Genomic DNA, 21588 nt, shown 5'->3' with positions numbered 1-21588 from the left:
TGTTGAGTCTATGGGTAGTGTTGAGTCTACGGGCAGTGTTGAGTCTATGGTGCAGTGTTGAGTATATGGGCAATGTTGAGTCTACGGGCAGTGTTGAGTCTACGGGCAGTGCTGAGTCTATTATGGTGCAGTGTTGAGTCTATGGTGCAGTGTTGAGTCTATGGGCAGTGTTGAGTCTATGGACAGTGTTGAGTCTATGGGCAGTGCTGAGTCTATGGGCAGTGTTGAGTCTATGGGCAGTGCTTAGTCTATGGGCAGTGTTTATCAATTCTACAGAATCTGAGCCTCGCTCGCACTGCGTGTTCGCCTATCCGCACTACGGTTTATAAAAGCGCCCTGCTAAGGCCTCACGTGATAACAGCCCCGCCGAGTCGCCTGCCCGTGATTCGAGGCACGGAACGTCGAATCTCCTCCTCCACCACGACCACACGAGGACATTGTTTTGTTTGTAACCTCACCACGAAGGAGGATATAGCTGAAGACCCCCTCCCCAGACACCTACGCAGCGTTGCGCTGGTGAGTGCCGTGTTGAGGCCTATTCCGGGAGTGTCACCGGTCTCGGCTAGATTGCCCAGTCGGCCGAGGCGGCACTTTGGCCGGCTACAGATGCCGCTGTCATGCGATGGTCTCCATAGAGACCTGGAAGATGGTCTCTAGGTTATGTTGTGGGTTAGCAAGCTTCCAAAGGATGCGTGAAGGCTGCCGCTAGGCTTTTGTAACGAATCTTTGCTGCGTGTTTTAAACTTGAATTATTTGCAATGCACGCGGGTCAATGTGCTCTAGAGGAGTTGTACAACCCTAGCTGCCACTGCTATTCAGTGGCCTAAATTATGGCTCTAAATTTTGGTGTTATAATTTATTTATGTAGTTTATTGTTAAAAATTTGGTCACAGTCCCTATGATCACTGTTACATTGGATTTATGGCTTTCATTTTGGTGATTTCGAAAAGTTTTTTTTGTTTTGGCCATGTCTTTGTTTATTGTAGTACGGAGTTAGACTGATGGCTTTAATCTTAGTTGTCTTGTGGTTGTTGTTGTTATTTGACTTGCATCCCACTGGGATTTTTGCACACAGCGTTGGTGTTCGGTGCTATTTCAGGAATATTTTGATTTTTTTTCCCTGTATTTTCTGTTTGCACAGTCACATAATCACTTTAAGATGTTTTCTTGTTCATGTTTTTTGTTTGTTGCGGTTGCACCCGATTCAAGAGCCGAATGGCTCACAGGGCTATACCAAATAAATGAACTATGAACTATGCGTCGCTCAAAGACTTCACTCGAGCGCGTCGTGTTCAAGCTCGCTTTGTCTACCTTAGGAGCTTACAAAGTGCCGCCCAATAATTTACCGTGCGTCTGCCTCTTAGACCCGAGTGAATCGCTTGAACAAGTGCACATTCAGAAGCGTAAACTCTGCGAGTATCTCGTTTTGAATTTTGATATGAAGCTTTCGTGACTGCAGTAATTCATATTCTTAGCTCTTTCGGTAAAGTCACGTTGAAGGGAAACAATAAAATAGTAATATATATATAAAACAATAAAAAATTCGCACGACGTTTCGACCTGATGACGACCGTTTGTGTTATGGTCGAAACGTCGTGATAATTTTTATTGTTTTATATATATTTTATTATTTTATTGTTTCCCTTCAACGTGACTTTACCGAAAGAGTTAAGAATATCTCGTTTTATTCATAGACCGTGTTTCCAAGGACAAAAAAATTGCACGTTCTCATTACCAACACATCGACCTGGCTGGTGGTCACAGTTGCCAGGAGCCCCTTTCCCTGTCGGCTTGACATTGTTTTCAACTCAATTGTTTTTTTACACAGCTCTTGGACAGACGTGCGGCAGTGTTGGTTTATACCCTGGAAGGTGCTCTCACTCCAGGGGCTGTTTCATTGATGGGAAAAAAAAAACCTGAGCTGAGGCTGTAATCAATGTTTCTCATTGGTTTTTTAATATAATTTTATTGTATTTCAACAATAAAATGTCTACATACGTGACTTTACCGAAAAAACCAATGAGTAATTTTATGCAGTCACGAAAGCTTTTATACTTTATTATGTAATCAATGTTGTTTTATTGATCTAGTTTAAAAAATCAGCACGAACATCGGTGCCAAACTAACACGATGTGAGGCGCTAGATTTGAAGCTTTCGTGATGTGCAAGGATTCATAGTCTTTAGCTTTTTTTCGGTAAAGTCGCGCTGGTAAAAAAAATAAAGTTAAACCCAAGTTAAACTTTAGCAGCCTTATAGTTTACAGCAGTATACCCTGCAAGGCAACCAGTTTGTCAGCTTAACTACTGCCTCCTGCCTCTGGTTCTTGTGTGTAACGCTCTTCAACCTGCACACGGCCATCTCTCCGTCCCCAACCCCCTGCAGCATAACAGAAGGCGGCTTAACTTAGCCCCCGCCCCACGGCCCTTCTTGTCTCTCCCCCCCCCCCTTAACCTGTATACAATCTCGGGTGTCACTACCACCACCATTACACCACCACTACTACCACCACCACTAGCACCATCACCACCACCACTTCCACCACTTCCACCATTACCACCACTACTACCATACACTACCATCACTACCACCACCATTACCACCACTACTACCAGAAACGCTACCACCACCATTACACCACCACTACTACCACCACCACTAGCACCATCACCACCACCACTTCTACCGCCACTTCCACCATTACCAGCACCACTACTACCATACACTACCATCACTACCATCACCACCACCATTACCAACATCACTACAATCACTGACCACCACCGCTACCACTAATAACACCACCGCTACCGGGATGTTTGCGTGCTGAATGCTGGAATCTGATCCCGCGTCTCCTCCCTCTCCTCCGGCCCTCCCCCCTCACCAGCGGCCTCCCAGACGGCCTCCCCCAGCCCGGGCCCCGGCCCCGACCCCGGCCATGGCCACGGCCGCCCCCTCCGCAAGGGCTCGCTCCTCCTGGCCCATCCGGGTGCCCAAGCGCTCCGCGGAAGACGCCGGAGGAGGAGGAGCCGAGTCCCACGCGGCGCCCTCCAAGGTCGCTCGCCCGCTCCACGACGACGACGCTGGGGGGCCGGGGCCCGCGCCGGGGCCTCCCCGCCACGACCGTCATCTTCGTCGCCCCGTGACGTTCCGGGCTCTCGAGGGGGGGCGCCGCTGCCGGGAGACTCCGGCGGCGGCGGCGCCCCCCCAGGAGAGCTCCCGCGGCGGCGGCGGCGGCGGCGCCCGGCCGACGCCGGGAATCGGCCCGAGGGTCGCCCCGAAGCGCGGAGACGGCGGCGGAGAGTCGGGGCCGGCGCTCGGTGCCGACAAGTCGGCGGGCAAGGAGGAGGCGGAGGAGGCGGAGAGACGCAGGGAGGCCGCGGTTGGACCGCGTGCGGCGTTGAAGAGACACTTCGACTTTTGGTGGCAGGGCGTGGGCATGAGGGCGAGCAGCAGGAGGGGCGGAGGAGGAGGAGGAGGCGGAGCGAGAGGAGAAGGAGGGGAAGAGGAGGCCGAGGCGGTGATGAAGGCGGAGGAGGAAGAGGAGGAGGAGGTTTTGGCCGGGCGGTCGCCGCTAAGCAAGCGGCGGGAGGTGGCGGCGGCGGCGGATTGCCCGGCGGGACCGAATCCCGATCCCTGCCCGGGCTCCTCTACCTGCCGTGCTCCTCCGCCTCCTCCGCCTCCTCCGTCTCCTCCGTCGCCGCCGGCTCCTCTTCCGCCGCCGCTGCCGCCGGCGGTCGCAGGCAAGCGGCGCTCGGCCCCGCGTGGGGCGACGTTCCACTTCTCCTCGCTGATGCCGCGGCCACTGGCTGAGCCGCCGCCGCCCACCGAGAGGCGCCGGGGTCGCGCCCTGGAGAAGCAGCGGCAGCGACGGAAACAAATTCAGCAACAATACCGGCAGCAGAGAGCGTCGTCATCGTCGTTCAGCTGTTGGTCGTTCTCGGACGCATCGTCGTTGTCGTCGTCTTCATCATCGTCGTCGTCATCGCCGGAGGAGGTGGTGGAGGGGGACGAGGCGAAGGAGCGGAGGGACGAGGAGGAGGAGGTGGTGGTGGATGACGAGGTGAAGGAGCGGAGGGACGACGAGGAGGAGGTGGTGGTGGAGGGTAACGAGGTGAAGGAGCGGAGGGACGAGGAGGAGGAGGAGGTGGTGGTGGAGGGTGACGAGGCGAAGGAGCGGAGGGACGAGGAGGAGGAGGGGGAGGTGGTGGTGGAGGGTGACGAGGTGAAGAAGCGGACGGACGACGAGGAGGAGGAGGGGGAGGTGGTGGTGGAGGGTGACGAAGTGAAGGAGCGGAGGGACGACAAGGAGGAGGAGGTGGTGGAGTCTACAGGGGGCGTCCGCAGGCTGCTGCTGAAGTTTCGCGCCAGCCGCCTGCAGCCGAGCGTCGACAGAGCACGAGACGAGGAGGAGGCGGCGGACAACGAGGAGGAGGAGAACGAGGAGGAGGAGAGGAAGACGAGGAGGAGGAAGAAGAAGAAGAGGAGGAGGGGACTACGGAGATCACGCAGTGCAGCCGATGATGGCGACTGCAAGTCGGGCGACGGGGTGGAGGAGGAGGAGGAGAGGGTGGCGAGTCTCAAGAGGGTGGAGGAGTGCCGGATTCTCAAGCAGATAGACGACATAATGGCTGAGATACACCAGCTGGAGGGGAGATGCAGGGTGAGGAGGAGCAGATGAGGTGTAGGGTGGTGAGGAGGGGCTGGGTGGTGAGGTGTAGGGTGGTGAGGAGGGGCTGGGTGGTGAGGTGTAGGGTGGTGAGGAGCTGGGTGGTGAGGTGTAGGGTGGTGAGGAGGGGCTGGGTGGTGAGGTGTAGGGTGGTGAGGTGGGACTGGGTGGTGGGTCTTCCTCTGGATTTGGAAACTCGACAGATATAACATCGATTTGGATTGGATGATTTTTTTCTTTCAGCCAGATTAAAATGAGCGTGGGGAAGTCATCTACATCATTAGACCTCCTTTGGCAGTACCAAAATATAATAATAGGGGTTTTTCCCCTTTTTTCTGGCAACAAACTGAAACCTTTTTACAAGGATTCATATTACAGCATTAACCACAATACCTGCAGTCAAAATGCAAGCAAAAAACACGCACTATGATAATATATATGTGGAATTGTCCTTGAAACCGCTTGTTCCACACCAAGGGACGGCTTTCTTGAGAGCCTCGACCCAATTGGTGCTCGACCAGAGGACGCCAAAAGGTTTCAGTTTTCTTGCCACAAAAAAAGGGGAAACCCCTATGATGTGGAAGTCCTCGTTTCTGCCACTCAGTTGAGTACATCCAGCATCGTTTCTCCAAAAAACACGACTCTCAGTGAATGCTCTCGATGAATTTGACTTGCTTTTGTCTGAACACCCTGGCTGTGAAGTCGTATCGACGGCTGGGTGTCTGGCTGAATGAAAGTTATTATTATTTTTGTTTTATCTCAGGCCAAGCTGGATTACATGTAAAGGTAATAAATAAGTCGGGGACATCCATACGCTCGAACGTATGACATGGCACCTTGAGCATATTTGTGCATGCGTCTAGGGCTTCCTGTGAACGTAGCAGACGCCTGGATGCTACAAGGGGGGGGGGGGGGGGGGGATGCTGTAACGCCATTGTTGGGCTGTATGCGTATTACCACGGGAGCTGACCTGTAATAGCGGACATGTGTCAGCAGGGGGTGGTGTACAGACCAGGTGTGACGAACAGGGCCCCCAGACCCCAAGATGGGGGGGGGGGGGGGGCTGGGGGATGTTCCAGGGCCCCCTAGAGAGTTCCAGAAGGCTTGGCCAGGGGCGGAGAGACCCTGGAACGGGGATAAAAGCCGGATCCCTGAACGGGTTTGGCGGTCCTCGTCCACCTGAAGCTCTGAAGAAGTCTCTGAGCGCTACCCTGAAGACCCTGAAGACCCTGAAGCGAAGAGCCCAGTGACCCTGGCTAGGGTCGGGTTCAGACATAACCAGTGTAGGGTTAGCGCTAGAACCAGAGTAAGGGCACCGTAGTGTGGAGGGACTGCCTCCTGAGGTTATCGGCTGTGAGGGGTCGTCACCCCTCTGTGCTGTGGTTCCCTTGTTGAATAAACGTGTTGCCTCCAGCGAACCGTCTCGCCTCGTCTTGGACCCACTGCACGTGTAACCTGTGGTAATGAAACCTCTTGTCGTAAAAAAATTAGCGGCGTGCGAACGTGAAAGGTGTTAACGAAGTAAAAATAAATTTTGATTTTAAGCTTTCGTGACTGCTAGGAATTCATGTTCTTGGTTCTTTCGGTAAAGTCACCACGTAGAAGGGAAACAATACAATAATAAAAATATAAAACAATACAATTCTCACGACATTTCAACTGCAACACAAGCAATCGTCGTCAGGTGTGAAAACCACAAGAAAAATAATAAAAATATAAAATAAAAATTCTCACGTTTCGACTGCAACACAAGCATTCATCATCAGGTGTGAAAACCACAGCAAGAAAATTTGAAAAAAGTGGCGTTTTTTTAACGTTAGCACCACGGAGAGCGATTTGACAGTCATTCAGATGGACGAGCCCATCTATGTTCGGGATAGAGGAGGGGGGAGACGAAAATAATGGATGCGGTCTGAAAGCCACCATAAGTGTGAACAATCATTTAAGACCCGAAATGGTTTATCAAATCCTTCCAATGATTGCTAAGCCAGAATTCCTTCCTCTCGGTTGAAATTGTCTCTGTGTATATGTGGATAGCCTCATGAACGAATCTCTCATGGTAGCCAGATGAATTGCAAAGAACCTCCGTCTTGGAGAAGTCAATGTCATGTGAGCCTACTGAATAATAACAGTGATCTGCCACGGCCGAGGTGTTGGTCCTACCGTTTTTTAGGTCTGCATTCTGTTCACGAATGAGGTCTGAGACATGTCGTTTAGTTTCTCCAATGTAACTACTACCACAGAGGCAACTTAGTTTGTAGACGCCAGGGTACTGTATGTCCGGAATCACATCTTTTACAGACGGAACCAGATCACGGATTTTATGTAATGTGTTGAAACGGAACTGGATCTTGTCTTTAGTCAAGATTTTGGAGATCTCTTTTGTGATCCCCGCAATGTAGGGTAAAGTGATGGTTTTGAAAGTCTCCTCAAGAGGGTCCTTCTTCATGGTTGGAGTGATAGCTTTGCGGATTGTGTAGCCGGAGTAACCATTAGCCTTAAGAGCTTGGTGTACGTGCTTGAGTTCACTGGCTATGTGTTCCTGGTCGGATATGCATTGGGCTCTATGGTGCAGAGTCTTGATGAGGGAATTCTTCTGGGATGGATGGTGGTGGGAATCCGGTTTCAGGTAAGCATCCGTATGGGTAGCTTTCCCGTAGACAGAGTGGCTCATTGAACCATCATTTTTTTTTACCAATTCCACTTTACAGTAAAATTGTAGACACGGCACAATATATACTTCTGAATCTTTATTTTTACCAACATTTTAAAAAAATATTCTCCGTTAAGGCAAAATTCTGAAATATTGGATTTTTTACCAAGCCTTGTGAATTCACCTTGTATCTGAACAAGTTAAATTTGTGCAAATATTTGTTTTCAAACGTAAAAATAACAAAGACATTGCTTACAAATATCAGCTCTATGTTTTCAAGTAAATACATTTTGGGTAGTGAATAAATTATAGTCTAAATAAGCTACACATGACGAATTGTAGGCAATTATAGTTATAATCAAATACATTTTTAAACAATCACGTGGTCCCTGTAGTCGCCGTTAGAGACAATCTGCTTGAAACAGTTTATCAACATATATACGAATACATTGATTCGAATAAGCAGAGTTAATTTCCTATTTATGGCATGCCAGTTATGTGTCAGTTTTCGATATCAACATCACCTTATAAAAGAATAACATTTAAAATACGCACAGAGAAGTATTCATTCGTAATTATTGACAGGCATATTAACAAAATTGAATTACTGCAGTGAAATATACTGCATCAGGTTACATCGTATTAACAAGAAGCTATTTTAAAAATACGCACCGCCTGCTTAACAGTGTATGTACAACAAACTATTGTAGTGTCATTCAAAACGAGTAGGCCATTGCATGCTTGCATCTGGGTCAAAATGTAGCAAATTCTAAACATTGCCAACAAATAATAGATCACGGAGTTTAGATCGCAACACAAACAATCGTAATCAGGTGGGACAACCACAGCAGCAAGACAAAACTGCTGAAGTAGGCGCCTACTTCAGCGTCTTCTTCTTGCTGTGGTTGTCCCACCTGATGACGATTGCTTGTGTTGTGATATAAACGCCGTGATCTGTTATGTTTCTACCCACGTGGTGACTTTACCGAAATAACTAGAGAGTGTGGATTCCTGCAGTCACAAAAGCTTCGAATCAAGATTGCCGACAAACTACACAACTGAGATGATGCATCAATCATCGCCCCCTACTGACAGGCTCTTGTCCACATGCAGGCCGGTGCAGGGCCACCACCTTGTGCCACACAGGGGCAGCTGCTACCTGGGGATGCACTTCGAGCATCTCAGACGAGATACGAAACTCCGAGTTGCCGAGGCGATTAAGCAAGCACCATGTAAAAGCAATTATCATTAGACATCGTGAATGCTTGGGAGCGTATTGGCTCTCGCTCCTGGTCAGAGATTGACCCAACCCACAGGTCCACAAAGACTGGCCGCTCGCTCTTACTCTGCAGGTTAAACCTAGGAATTGAGTGTTCAACTTCACATTCTTGTCATTAAAGGCCTGTGACAAAGGTGCATCTATTGGAGCGACATCGTCTCTGGCTTACACATCTACCGGGTCTCCACTTGACTTTGTATTGTCTAGGAAGTCCACCCACACCTCCACTTCCACAAACTGCTGAGAGTTGCCTCGCTCTGCCTCACAGTCAGAATTCTCCTCCTGCTTCACGTTGCCTCCATCGATTAGAAGGTCCCATTTTGGAGTTGAATCTTCATCTTCACATTTCACCTTCACTTCTTCACATTTCACCATCACTTCTTCACATTTCACCTTCACTTCTTCGCTCTTCACCATCACTTCTTCCCTCTTCACCATCACCTCTTCATATTTCACCTCGATACCTTTAAAAGTGTCCAAGCTGGGATTTTCTTCCGGTTCTTGTTTAATGAGGGATGGGCTCATGGTGCCACTTTGACTTTCACAAGTGGATTTCAGACTCCACTCCTTGCAGATCTTCTGATGCTTCTGTGTTCTCTGGTGTACTTGAAGATTTGATGAATCTGCAAACGCCTTCCCACACACACTGCACTTGAAGGGTTTCTCTCCCGTGTGTGTTCTCTGGTGTACTACAAGAGATGAACGTGCAAATGCCTTCACGCACACACTGCACTTGAAGGGTTTCTCTCCCGTGTGTTCTCTGGTGTTCTACAAGAAGAGATGAACGTGGAAACGCCTTCAAGCACACACTGCACTTGAAGGGTTTCTCTCCTGTGTGTGTCCTCTGGTGTATTACAAGAGCAGATGAATATGCAAACGCCTTTCCACACACACTGCACTTGAAGGGTTTCTCTCCTGTGTGTGTTCTCTGGTGTGCTACAAGAGTACATGAATGTGCAAACGCCTTCACACACACACTGCACTTGAAGGGTTTCTCTCCCGTGTGTGTTCTCTGGTGTTCTACAAGAAGAGATGAACGTGGAAACGCCTTCAAGCACACACTGCACTTGAAGGGTTTCTCTCCTGTGTGTGTCCTCTGGTGTATTACAAGAGCAGATGAATATGCAAACGCCTTTCCACACACACTGCACTTGAAGGGTTTCTCTCCTGTGTGTGTTCTCTGGTGTGCTACAAGAGTACATGAATGTGCAAACGCCTTCATACACACACTGCACTTGAAGGGTTTCTCTCCCGTGTGTGTTCTCTGGTGTGTTACAAGAGCAGATGACCGTGAAAATGCCTTCCCACACACACTGCACTTGAAGGGTTTCTCTCCCGTGTGTGTTCTCTGGTGTGCTACAAGAGTAGATGAATCTGCAAACGCCTTCCCACACACACTGCACTTGAAGGGTTTCTCTCCTGTGTGAGTTCTCTCGTGCCGTGTGAAATCTCCAGTACGATCCGTGCTGTATGCACACCAGTCGCATTGTTACCTTGTCGTACCGCGCTGCGCTGAGTGCCTTTGCTCCATCAGACCAATTCTGCAGAGGAAGCGTCAGAGGAAGCGTCAGCTGCAGACAGAAAAAAATAATATCCACACCATCTACACATCAGTATCGATGCACAGAGGAAAGCATACATACACAGTAACACGTGTGTCTATACTTATTCATATATTCATGATATAGTGGAAAAGTGTCCCAAATTCATCACATGGGCTGTTATGGCACACAATGAGAGGGCAAATGGTTATAAACATGCCTGGAAGCCCTCGTATCTTCAAAATGAATGTTCACCAAAAACTCCGAGCACACAATTATAGCTGTCTGGCTACAAAAGGAATATTTATGAGAGCTAAATTCAGCTGACATAGCAAAGGGTGTTGAAAACAATACTATTTGTGTTAGGCAGAAATTCATAAATTAATGTTCAATCGCAACTTAGAGGTGTGAATCCAGGCTCAGATGTCCTTGAATGCTGGGATGAACAGTTCCGACTTCAGCTGCATGTGCGTGCTGTGTTCACCTCCTGTTTCCATTCTTACAAAGAGTTCCAGAGGAAAACAAAAGTAAACTATTGTTTTGATATAACCTCCGTGTTCAATAGAGTTGATAGACTTTACTGCAAACACAAACTTGACACTGTCACACACTGGCGGTGGCGTGTCCAGAATCATGCCTGGCCACCTTCATCTGCTCAGCATTAATGCTTCCTCACTACACCAAGTAATTAATCGAGGATCAACGAACATAGCCGAGGCAAACTGGAGTTTGCGTGTCTCTCTCCGTGGTGAGATGTTAACTACCTCACCTGGTGTACAGGAAGTCGTGGGTTTGATCCCGACCGTGACGCCTGCTGTATATTTGGAGTTTGCACATCTCTCCGTATAGCGTCTTTGACCGATAGACATTGACACACGTATTCTTGTTTCTTTCAGCAAAGTTACGTAGACAGAAAATAACAATAACAGATAATACAATTACATTAAATTAAGACCACTTGTGTTGCGATCAAAACGACGTCAGTTTTTTTAGCTTTATTTACAATTTTTTAAATTATTTTTATTATCTGTTATTTTCATTAAATTTTCTATCTACGTGACTTTACCGAAATAACCAAGAATATTAATTCCTGCAGTCACCAAAGTTTTAAGTCAAAACATTCACACACGTTGACAAAGCCTCACCTTGTGTTGTTGTGGGCAGGTCGATTCTGATAACAAGAGCGGTATAGCAGCTCAAGCGGGCTTGGCCTGCTAACAAAAGAAAATAAAAACTGCGTGAATATTTACAATAAAACAAAGCTACAAAGTGGCGAGCCGGGTGAAGACAAATTAAACTTAAAGCGAGATAATTAAAGTGAATGCAATCAGGCGAGGGCAGGAGGCAAGGCCCCGCGTGGCTAGGCCCCGCGTTGTAAAGTTCCAACCTGGACATCGATTCCCATGCTCGCTGCTACTCAACTGACATCCCTACGAGAGAGAGAGGCTCTACCTTGGTAAACAACAACAACCACCACGACAACAACCACAATCGCAATGAGAATTTCTCACCTCGGATTTCAGTGCAGGAAGCGATATCTTCCTGTTGCCTCGTGACGTCACGCGGCAGCAGGTGACATGACATCACTTATGGGCAACGAGACACGCTCCTCCCACAATGAGCTGCTCCGTAAATAAATTAGAGTATGATTAAATTATGTTAATGTGCCATTCGATATATTGTAGGTGCTGAACCCGTCGCAATAAATTCGCGACGGCTTCAAAGATTACATTATGTTAATGAGCCGCCAGTCACTGGGCGTAGCTTTGCCCAAATAAGGATTGCGACTGGACCGATAACGGCAGTGACCCAAGCGGAGGTGACGTCACGCTCAAGAGCGTGGTGGACGGGGGAATGCCTTGGTGACATGACGTCACTAGCTAGGTACACCTCCCCCTGGCGTTTTACGCCGATGAAGTAATGCAGGGTGGTGACGTCACAGAGCGGGATTGGAGTTTAAGTTGATTTAGATTAATTTTCCATTGCTCCCTCCCTTTGGTGCGTGAGCTCAGCAACAACAACGTGGACATTATTGTGTATACTCTGTGTGTGTGTACACTGTGTGTGTGTGTACACTGTGTGTGCATACACTGTGTGTCTGTGTATAGTGTGTGTGTGTACTGTGTGTGTGTACACTGTGTGTGTGTACACCGTGTGTGTGTACACTGTGTGTACACTGTGTATACACTGTGTGTACACTGTGTGTGTGTACACTATGTGTGTACACTGTGTGTGTGTGTACACTGTGTGTGTGTGTACACTGTGTGCGTGTACAGTGTGTGTGTGTACACTTCTAGATTTAAAGCTTTCGTGACTGCAAGGATCCATGCTCTTTGGTTCTATTGGGTAAAGTCACGTAGGTCAAAGACGTTGTACTGTCCCCTGACGATATCCTTGTCAGCTTCGATGTGGTCTCTTTGTTCACCAAGGTCCCAGTACCTGATACCATTGAAATAATTGAAAATTTGGTCCAACATGGACTAGACCCCGACACACCTGCACTGGTTAGGCACTGCCTGAACAATACCTACTTTACTTGGAATGGCTCCTACAAAAAAAATGAGGGTACCCCCATGGGATCCCCCTTATCACCAGTGATAGCCAATATTTTCATGGACAAATTTGAATCAGACGCCATCCAGACTTCCACCCTCAGACCTTCCCTGTGGAAGAGATATGTGGATGACACTTTCGTCATTTGGCCACATGGCCTCCAAGTTCTGAACCTCTTCCTACACCACATTAATTCCAGACATCCCGCCATCAAATTCACCATGGAAGTGGAGAAAGATGGCAAGCTACCATTCTTAGATGTTCTGTTTGAGAGGAGACCTGATGGCTCATTGGGGCATTTTGTCTACAGGAAACCCACCCACACAGATTCCTACTTGAAACCTGATTCCCACCACCACCCAGCCCAAAATAAATCTCTCATCAAAACTTTATACCATAGGGCTCATTACATTTCGGACCAACACCACCTGACCAGTGAATTAAAACATGTACACCTGGCCCTCAAAAGGAATGGTTACTCTGACCGTACCATCCACCAAGCTGTCTCTCCCTCCATACAGAAACAACCACTTGATACTCCGGTCAAAACCATCACACTTCCATATATAGCAGGCGTTACTAAAAAGATTTCCAAAATTCTAAACAAACACAAGATCCAGGTCTGGTTCAATACAGTGCACAAAATTCGTGATCTGATCCCATCCGTGAAGGATGTCATTCCTGATTTACAGTACCCCGGGGTTTACAAATTGAGTTGTACCTGCGGTGATTGCTACATCGGTGAGACAAAGCGACATGTCTCTGACCGAATTCGCGAGCACAAATCAGATATGAAACACGGCAAAACGAATTCTTCTGCCGTGGCTGATCACTGATACAACGCTGTGGGGGATCACGATATAATTTTCTCCGATACCAAGGTTCTTTGCAAACCCACGGGCTGTTATCAGAGATTTGTTCATGAAGCAATTCAGATCTACAAACACAGACACAATTTCAACCGAGAGGATGGTTTCAAATTAAGCAACCATTGGAAAGATGTTCTAAACCGAACAAAACATTAAACTAATTTCAATGATACAGTATATTTTTTAAGTAGTGGTACCCCAAACTTTCGCAGCTCTTATAAATTCCCTTTTCACACCATCAATAGGTAAACTCCCCCTCCCCCCCCTTCCCCCCCGCACCAAACGGCACGTACACCACCTCTTTCCTAAAATCCGCCAATCAAATGCTAATTTTTATGCAAATTTCTTTGTCAGAACACCTTGTTTGCTCGCACACAGTTTAAAGGTCCGCTGTCTGAGCGTGGTTGTGTTTCGCTAAATTCTCCTGTTTGATGAGTACTTGGTGCCTCGGTGAATGTATATGCTCTGACTTTAACATAGCTATTTCTGTGACCAGTTACAAGCTAATCACTCAGCTATTTCAATGCTAAATTCTATGCTAATTCCTTTGTCAAGGGGTACCTCTGCGGATGTGTATACTTTAACTTAGCTATTTCAATGAGCCATTTCAATGCTAAATTATATGCTAATTCCTTTGTCAAGGCGCTTTGTGTTTTTCTTCTCACACAGCTTAAAGGTCGTGATCTAAGCGTGGCTTCTCCCACTCCAGCGCTGTCCTTCAGACAGTCTCGTCCCTTCACCTGATGAAGGCCGCTTGTGTTGTGGCCGAAACGTCGTGATTTTTTGTTATTTTATTTTCACCTACGTGACTTTACCCAATAGAACCAAAGAGTATGGATCCTAGCAGTCACGAAAGCTTTAAATCTAGAATTGATAACCTCTATGGGGAGGGCTTTCACCTATCTGTTAGAGCTTTTAACAAACAACGGGACAAGAAGTCGCAACTCATTGAGACGCTGACCTTCCTCAAAAGATGCCGCGATCACAAGGTAATACCCATCGCTTTCACACTCACTTCTGCTGCTGTATCTTCTCCGAATTCTAAACAGTTTCAGCTTAAGGCCAGCCTATCTTTAATCTCAGAGAGGATAAGGCTACTCCGATTTGAACTCGATACTTTACACAGGACTCTCCTACAAGCCCATTTAATGTTAACACAAAAAATGTCACCTTCTGATTGGAATCACGTAGACAACATGACTGCTTCTTCTGCTGAGTCACTGTCAGTCAAATGTAAAGGTAACCTGATTTCTAAATTCAACCACCTATCAAAGAAGAACCCAGTTCCACATATAACAAAACTAGATGTTAACAAAATCGTCATTAATCAGAGTAGCACCCCAATTTCGGACAATCTGAAAACAGTACTGGCTAGGGGACTAAATTTTGCTGTCACCCCAAAACACATACCAATAGATGATATCATCTCTCAGGTCGATGTAGCCCTCAAAGGCGTAGGACACATCCAAGCAGACGTTGCGAGAGCTGAAATAGCCACTATTCTTAAGAATGCTAAGAAACGCATTAGTAACATCAGCAAAAATGAACGCTCTGAACTCGCGAATTTAAAAAAACAGAAGTGATATAGTCATCCTCTCAGCCGATAAAGGCAACGCTACTGTTATTATGGATAAAGATTCATACAACAACAAAATCCAGAATCTGCTCAACGATGGAAGTTACTCAAAAATAAAAAAATAACCCTACTAATAGCCTAGCGATAAAAACCAACAAGATCATCACAAGTTCGACCTCCCTAATCGACCCAACTAAATGTCCCTCCCTAAAACCTTCTGCTGCAAGACCCCCTAGATTCTATGGTCTTCCCAAGATTCATAAAGAAGGAACCCCACTTCGACCCTTCGTATCCACGATCAACTCCCCTACCTATAGACTAGCCCGTTTTCTGTCAGATGCCTTGCTGCCTTTCACTGGCAAGACTGCCTCAGCAGTACTTAACTCAGCCCAATTGGTCTCTATGGTCAAAGACGTTGTACTGTCCCCTGACGATATCCTTGTCAGCTTCGATGTGGTCTCTTTGTTCACCAAGGTCCCAGTACCTGATACCATTGAAATAATTGAAAATTTGGTCCAACATGGACTAGACCCTGACACACCTGCACTGGTTAGGCACTGCCTCAACAATACCTACTTTACTTGGAATGGCTCCTTCTACAAACAAAATGAGGGTACCCCCATGGGATCCCCCTTATCACGAGTGATAGCCAATATTTTCATGGAGAAATTTGAATCAGACGCCATCCAGACTTCCACACTCAGACCTTCCCTGTGGAAGAGAAATGTGGATGACACTTTCGTCATTTGGCCACATGGCCTCCCAGCTCTGAACCTTTTCCTACACCACATCAATTCCAGACATCCCGCCATCAAATTCACCATGGAAGTGGAGAAAGATGGCAAGCTACCATTCTTAGCCGTTCTGTTTGAGAGGAGACCTGATGGCTCATTGGGGCATTCTGTCTACAGGAAACCCACCCACACAGATTCCTACTTGAAACCTGATTCCCACCACCACCCAGCCCAAAAGAATTCTCTCATCAAAACTTTATACCATAGGGCTCATTACATTTCCGACCAACACCACCTGACCAGTGAATTAAAACATGTACACCTGGCCCTCAAAAGGAATGGTTACTCTGACCGTACCATCCACCAAGCTGTCTCTCCCTCCATACAGAAACAACCACTTGATACTCCGGTCAAAACCATCACACTTCCATATATAGCAGGCGTTACTAAAAAGATTTCCAAAATTCTAAACAAACACAAGATCCAGGTCCGGTTCAATACAGTACACAAAATTCGTGATCTGATTCCATCCGTGAAGGATGTCATTCCTGATTTACAGTACCCCGGGGTTTACAAATTGAGTTGTACCTGCGGTGATTGCTACATCGGTGAGACAAAGCGACATGTCTCTGACCGAATTCGCGAGCACAAATCAGATTTGAAACATGGCAAAACGAATTCTTCTGCCGTGGCTGATCACTGTTACAACGCTGTGGGGGATCACGATATAATTTTCTCCGATACCAAGGTTCTTTGCAAACCCACGGGCTTTTATCAGAGATTTGTTCATGAAGCAATTCAGATCTACAAACACAGACACAATTTCAACCGAGAGGATGGTTTCAAATTAAGCAACCATTGGAAAGATGTTCTAAACCGAACTAAACATTAAACTAATTTCAATGGTACAATATATTTTTCAAGTAGTGGTACCCCAAACTTTCGCAGCTCTTATAAATTCCCTTTTCACACCATCAATAGGTAAACTCCCCTCCCCCCTCCCCCCCGCGCCAAACGGCACGTACACCACCTCTTTCCTAAAATCCGCCAATAAAATGCTAATTTTTATGCAAATTTCTATGTCAGAACACCTTGTTGCTCGCACACAGTTTAAAGGTCCACTGTCTGAGCGTGGTTGTGTTTCGCTAAATTCTCCTGTTTGATGAGTACTAGGTGCCTCGGTGAATGTATATGCTCTGACTTTAACATAGCTATTTCTGTGACCAGTTACAAGCTAATCACTCAGCTATTTCAATGCTAAATTCTATGCTAATTCCTTTGTCAAGGGTTACCTCTGCAGATGTGTATACTTTAACTTAGCTATTTCAATGAGCCATTTCAATGCTAATTCCTTTGTCAAGGCGCTTTGTGTTTTCTTCTTACACAGCTTAAAGGTCGTGATCTAAGCGTGGCTTCTCCCACTCCAGCGCTGTCCTCCAGACAGTCTCGTCCCTTCACCTGATGAAGGCCGCTTGTGTTGTGGCCGAAACGTCGTGATTTTTTGTTATTTTATTTTCACCTACGTGACTTTACCCAATAGAACCAAAGAGTATGGATCCTAGCAGTCACGGAAGCTTTAAATCTAAAATTGATTTGTTTTGGCTTTTTTCTTTCTTGCAAGCATCAATTCTTTCCAGGGTTTTTCAGTTAAATAGAAGGGAATGCGAAGTTAACCAAAGACAAGAATCCAAGTTCCGGGCGAAGCTGGGTAGTGAAGTTCGTTACTAATAAACCCCAATGATCCTATCAAAATTAGGGATTTCTATCGGATCGTTGGGGGGCACGTGCCACTCCACCCCCACTGGCTCCACCACTGTCACACACTGGCATGGTTCACAGGTGGTGGTGTGTCCAGACCCACGCCTGGCCACCTTCACCTGCTCAGTATTAATGCTTCCTCACTCCACCAAGTAGTTAATTGAGGATCAATCAACACAGCCGAGGCTGCGTTTCTCTCTCTCTCCCCGTGGTCGTGCGGATTTCCTTTCCGATCCCACGGTCTCCCCTCTACATGTAGAGAATGAACACCTCCACGCGTCTAGAGTGAACACCACCAAGCGTCTAAAGTGAACACCGCCACGTGTCTAGAGTGAACACCGCCACGTGTCTAGAGTGAACACCGCCACGCGTCTAGAGTGAACACCGCCACGTGTCTAGAGTGAACACCGCCAAGGCGTCTAGAGTGACCACCACGCTGTTGACAAGCCCCACCTTACACCATTGGAAACCTCATTTGCCAGTAACAAAATGATAATTGGTTTTTTACCCTTTTATCTGGCAACAAAACTGACACCTTTTTTACAAGGAGTCATGTTTACATTGACCACAATACCTGCGGTCAGAATGCAAACAAAAAACAACAACTCTGATAATGTATGTGGCACTGTCCTTGAAATTGATTGGTCCACACCCGAGACAACTTTCTTTAGAGCCTCGTCTCATGTTGGTGTTGGACCAGAAGACGCCAAAAAGAAAGTTGTTTCGGTGTAAAAAAACAATTATCAAGTCCCACCTTGTTGTTGTTATTGTTGTTGTGGGCAGGTCGCTTCTGATAACAAGAGCGGTATAGCAGCTCAAGCGGGCTTGGCCTGGTGGAAAAAATAAAAACTGCTTGAATATTTACAATAAAACAAAGTTACAAAGTGGCGAGCCGGGTGAAGACAAATTAAACTTAAGCGAGATAATTAAAGTAAACGCAATCAGGCGAGGGCAGGAGGCAAGGCCCCGCGTGGCTAGGCCCTGCGTTGTAAAGTTCCAACCTGGACATCGATTCCCATGCTCGCTGCTACTCAACTGACATCCCTACGAGAGAGGCTCTACCTTGGTAAACAACAACAACCACCACAACCGCCACACCACAATCGCAATGAGAAGTTCTCACCTCGGATTTCAGTGCAGTGTTACCTCGTGACGTCACGCGGCAGCAGGTGACGTCACGTCAGATCCGGGGAACGATACACGCTCCTCCCACAATGAGCGGGTCCGTAACTAAATAGTGAATAAATTATGTTAATATTACTTGTCCCATGTGTCGTGGACAATGATCTCGTCGGCTTTAACGAATAAATTATGTTAATGAGTTGCCGTCACTGGGCGTAGCTTTGCCCAAATAAGGATTGGCACTGGAACGCAATCGGCAGTGACACAAGCGGAGCTGACGTCACGCTCAAGAGCGCGGTGTAATACCTTGTTGACATGACGTCACTAGCGAGGTACACCTCCCCCTGGCGTTTCACGCCGATGAAGTAATGCTGAGTGGTGACGTCACAGAGCGGGATTGGAGTTTAAGTTGATTTAGATTCATTTTCATTGCTCCCTCCCTTGGGTGCGTGGGCTCAGCTACAACAACGTGGACATTATTGTGTGTACACTGTGTGTATATACTGTGTGTACACTGTGTGTGTGTACACAGTGTGTGTGTACACAGTGTGTGTACACTGTGTGTACACTGTGTGTGTACACTGTGTGTGTGTGTACACTGTGTGTGTGTACACAGTGTGTGTACACTGTGTGTACACGTACACTGTGTGTGTGTACACTGTGTCTGTGTGTGTGTACACTGTGTGTGTGTACATTGTGTGTGTACACTGTGTGTATACTCTGTGTGTGTACACTGTGTGTGTGTACACTGTGTGTGTGTACACTGTGTGTGCACAGTGTGTACACTGTGTGTGTACACTGTGTGTGTACACAATGTGTGTGTGTGTACATGTGTGTGTGTACACAATGTGTGTGTACACTCTGTGTGTGTACACTGTGTGTTTACACTGTGTGTTTACACTGTGTGTGTACACTCTGTGTTTACACTGTGTGTGTGTACACTCTGTGTGTGTTTATACTGTGTGTTTACACTGTGTGTGTACACTGTGTGTGTGTACACTGTGTGTGTTTACACTGTGTGTGTACACTGTGTGTGTACACTCTATGTGTGTTTACACTGTGTGTGTGTGTACACTGTCTGTGTGTGTGTACACTGTGTCTGTGTACACTGTGTGTGTGTACACTGTGTGTGTACAGTGTGTGTGTGTACACTGTGTGTGTGTACACTGTGTCTGTGTACACTGTGTGTGTGTACACTGTGTTTACACTGTGTGTGTGTACACTGTGTGTGTACACTCTATGTGTGTTTACACTGTGTGTGTGTGTGTACACTGTCTGTGTACAGTGTGTGTGTGTGTACACTGTGTGTGTACACTGTGTCTGTGTACACTGTGTGTGTGTACACTGTGTGTGTACAGTGTGTGTGTGTACACTGTGTGTGTATACACTGTGTGTGTACACTGTGTGTGTGTACACTCTGTGAATGTACAATCTGTGTGTGTACACTGTGTGTGTGTACAATGTCTGTGTGTGTACACACACAGACACAACCTCTACCGTCAGCAGTGGATGGGTGTAGCGAGGTGCAATGCCCCCCCCCCCCCCCCCCATCTGTGTGATTAAAACACACAAACACCACTAGCCTATAATAATAATAAAGTGACCAAAAAGGACAAAGAGTACGTTTGACCTGTCAACTGATATAAATTCCACATTTATATGGCGTAGCCCAGTCTCTCCATTGGATGACTCCTGTTAACCTCACACAGAGTAGTACTCAATTTATTGAGCTCTGATGCCCAAACTGTATTTTGAAATTGCAACCTTTAAAACTGCGAGACAAACGTTTTAACCACATCACTTTCCAGCCAGATATCTCTGCCCAAGTTGGAGCACTCTACCAAATGAATCCAGTCATCTGAAATGAACGTTATTGTAACATGCATTCGGAATTCCTTTGGTCGCCCAAATGAGCCTCCGCACCTTGGCATGGATAGCGAGTCCTGCACTCACATCAGAAGCAATAACGTCCAGATATTTTATTTCAGCATGGCAGATTTTAAGCCACGTTGACTTGGGATAAACCTCCCCAGGTACTTGGTCCGATTGAAACTGTAAAAATAAAATTGTACCCTTAGGGGTTAGCGTAATGCATCAAAGCAGCACTCCCATCTCGCTGGGTTTGTACAAAATATCTGTGCTATACACCATACTACTTTACAGTAATATACTACTATACTTTAGCTGGAATGTAGCATGTTTATGGTAGAGTGGATTATTTGTAAATTTTGATTGAAAATCCAAAGTGTCTTCAGTTATAAGACTCCATCATTCTTCAAGCTGCATACCAATGTTGAACAAACATTTACATTGCTAAAGGACATTTGCAGATAATACATTATTAATGTTTGAGACAGAGGGACATGCCAATGCACGTGAATGTTTTTCAATAAAACATATCAAAACTATACAGTTGCAATGATATTAAAATTAAATCCAAGCAACATTACCATTTTCCCTGCTCCTTGAGTTTGTGCTCAACACTTTAACGTGTACAGGGCCATGGCGGTGTGGGGGCCGACGTCCACCCCACCGCCCTCGCTGGGCAGGTGGGGCGCGACGTCCGCCCCTTCCGCCGCCTCCTCCACTGCGTCGGTCGGCTCCCGCCGGGCCCCCGCCGACCGAGCGATCGGGCCCCCCGCGCTAGCGCCCTCTCCGAGGGACAGACTCGTGCTGCTGGCTCACGGCCGCACGGAGTAAACCCACGCACCCCCGCGCGCACCGCAGCCGTCCTTAACATGGGGCCCGAACGGTCTCGCACCTGCGGGCGATTATCTCAACGCGCGTCCGTGCACGCCGCGCGCCCACTACGGCTGACGCTGACGCAGCACGCGGC

General features: G+C 47.1%; 1 protein-coding gene across 1 annotated transcript; it reads left to right on the top strand.

The window, feature by feature from the left end:
• The first annotated feature begins 319 nt into the window (after positions 1-319).
• On the top strand, positions 320-10115 carry LOC142908964 (uncharacterized). The gene is made up of 3 exons (XM_076059647.1): positions 320-516; positions 2886-4215; positions 10081-10115. Exons 2-3 carry the CDS (start codon positions 2937-2939, stop codon positions 10113-10115), a joined length of 1314 nt encoding a protein of 437 aa, XP_075915762.1. The 5' UTR covers positions 320-516; positions 2886-2936.
• Positions 10116-21588: the final 11473 nt, after the last annotated feature.

The sequence above is a fragment of the Petromyzon marinus genome, unplaced genomic scaffold, assembly GCF_048934315.1.
Source record: "Petromyzon marinus isolate PM22_M1 ecotype Great Lakes invasive population unplaced genomic scaffold, UKy_Petmar_22M1.pri1.0 PM_G_Scaffold_11, whole genome shotgun sequence".
Taxonomy (NCBI): Eukaryota; Metazoa; Chordata; class Hyperoartia; order Petromyzontiformes; family Petromyzontidae; genus Petromyzon; species Petromyzon marinus.
This window is presented reverse-complemented; position numbering and strand designations above follow the sequence as displayed.

What these genes read in the sequence shown, in the direction of transcription:
- LOC142908964 (XM_076059647.1), top strand. Translation starts at nt 2,937, where the DNA reads ATGGCCACGGCCGCCCCCTCCGCAAGGGCTCGCTCCTCCTGGCCCATC. An exon ending in GGGGGAGGTGGTGGTGGAGG is followed by an intron (nt 4,216 to 10,080) that starts GTGACGAGGTGA and finishes TATGCACACCAG; the next exon opens with TCGCATTGTTACCTTGTCGT.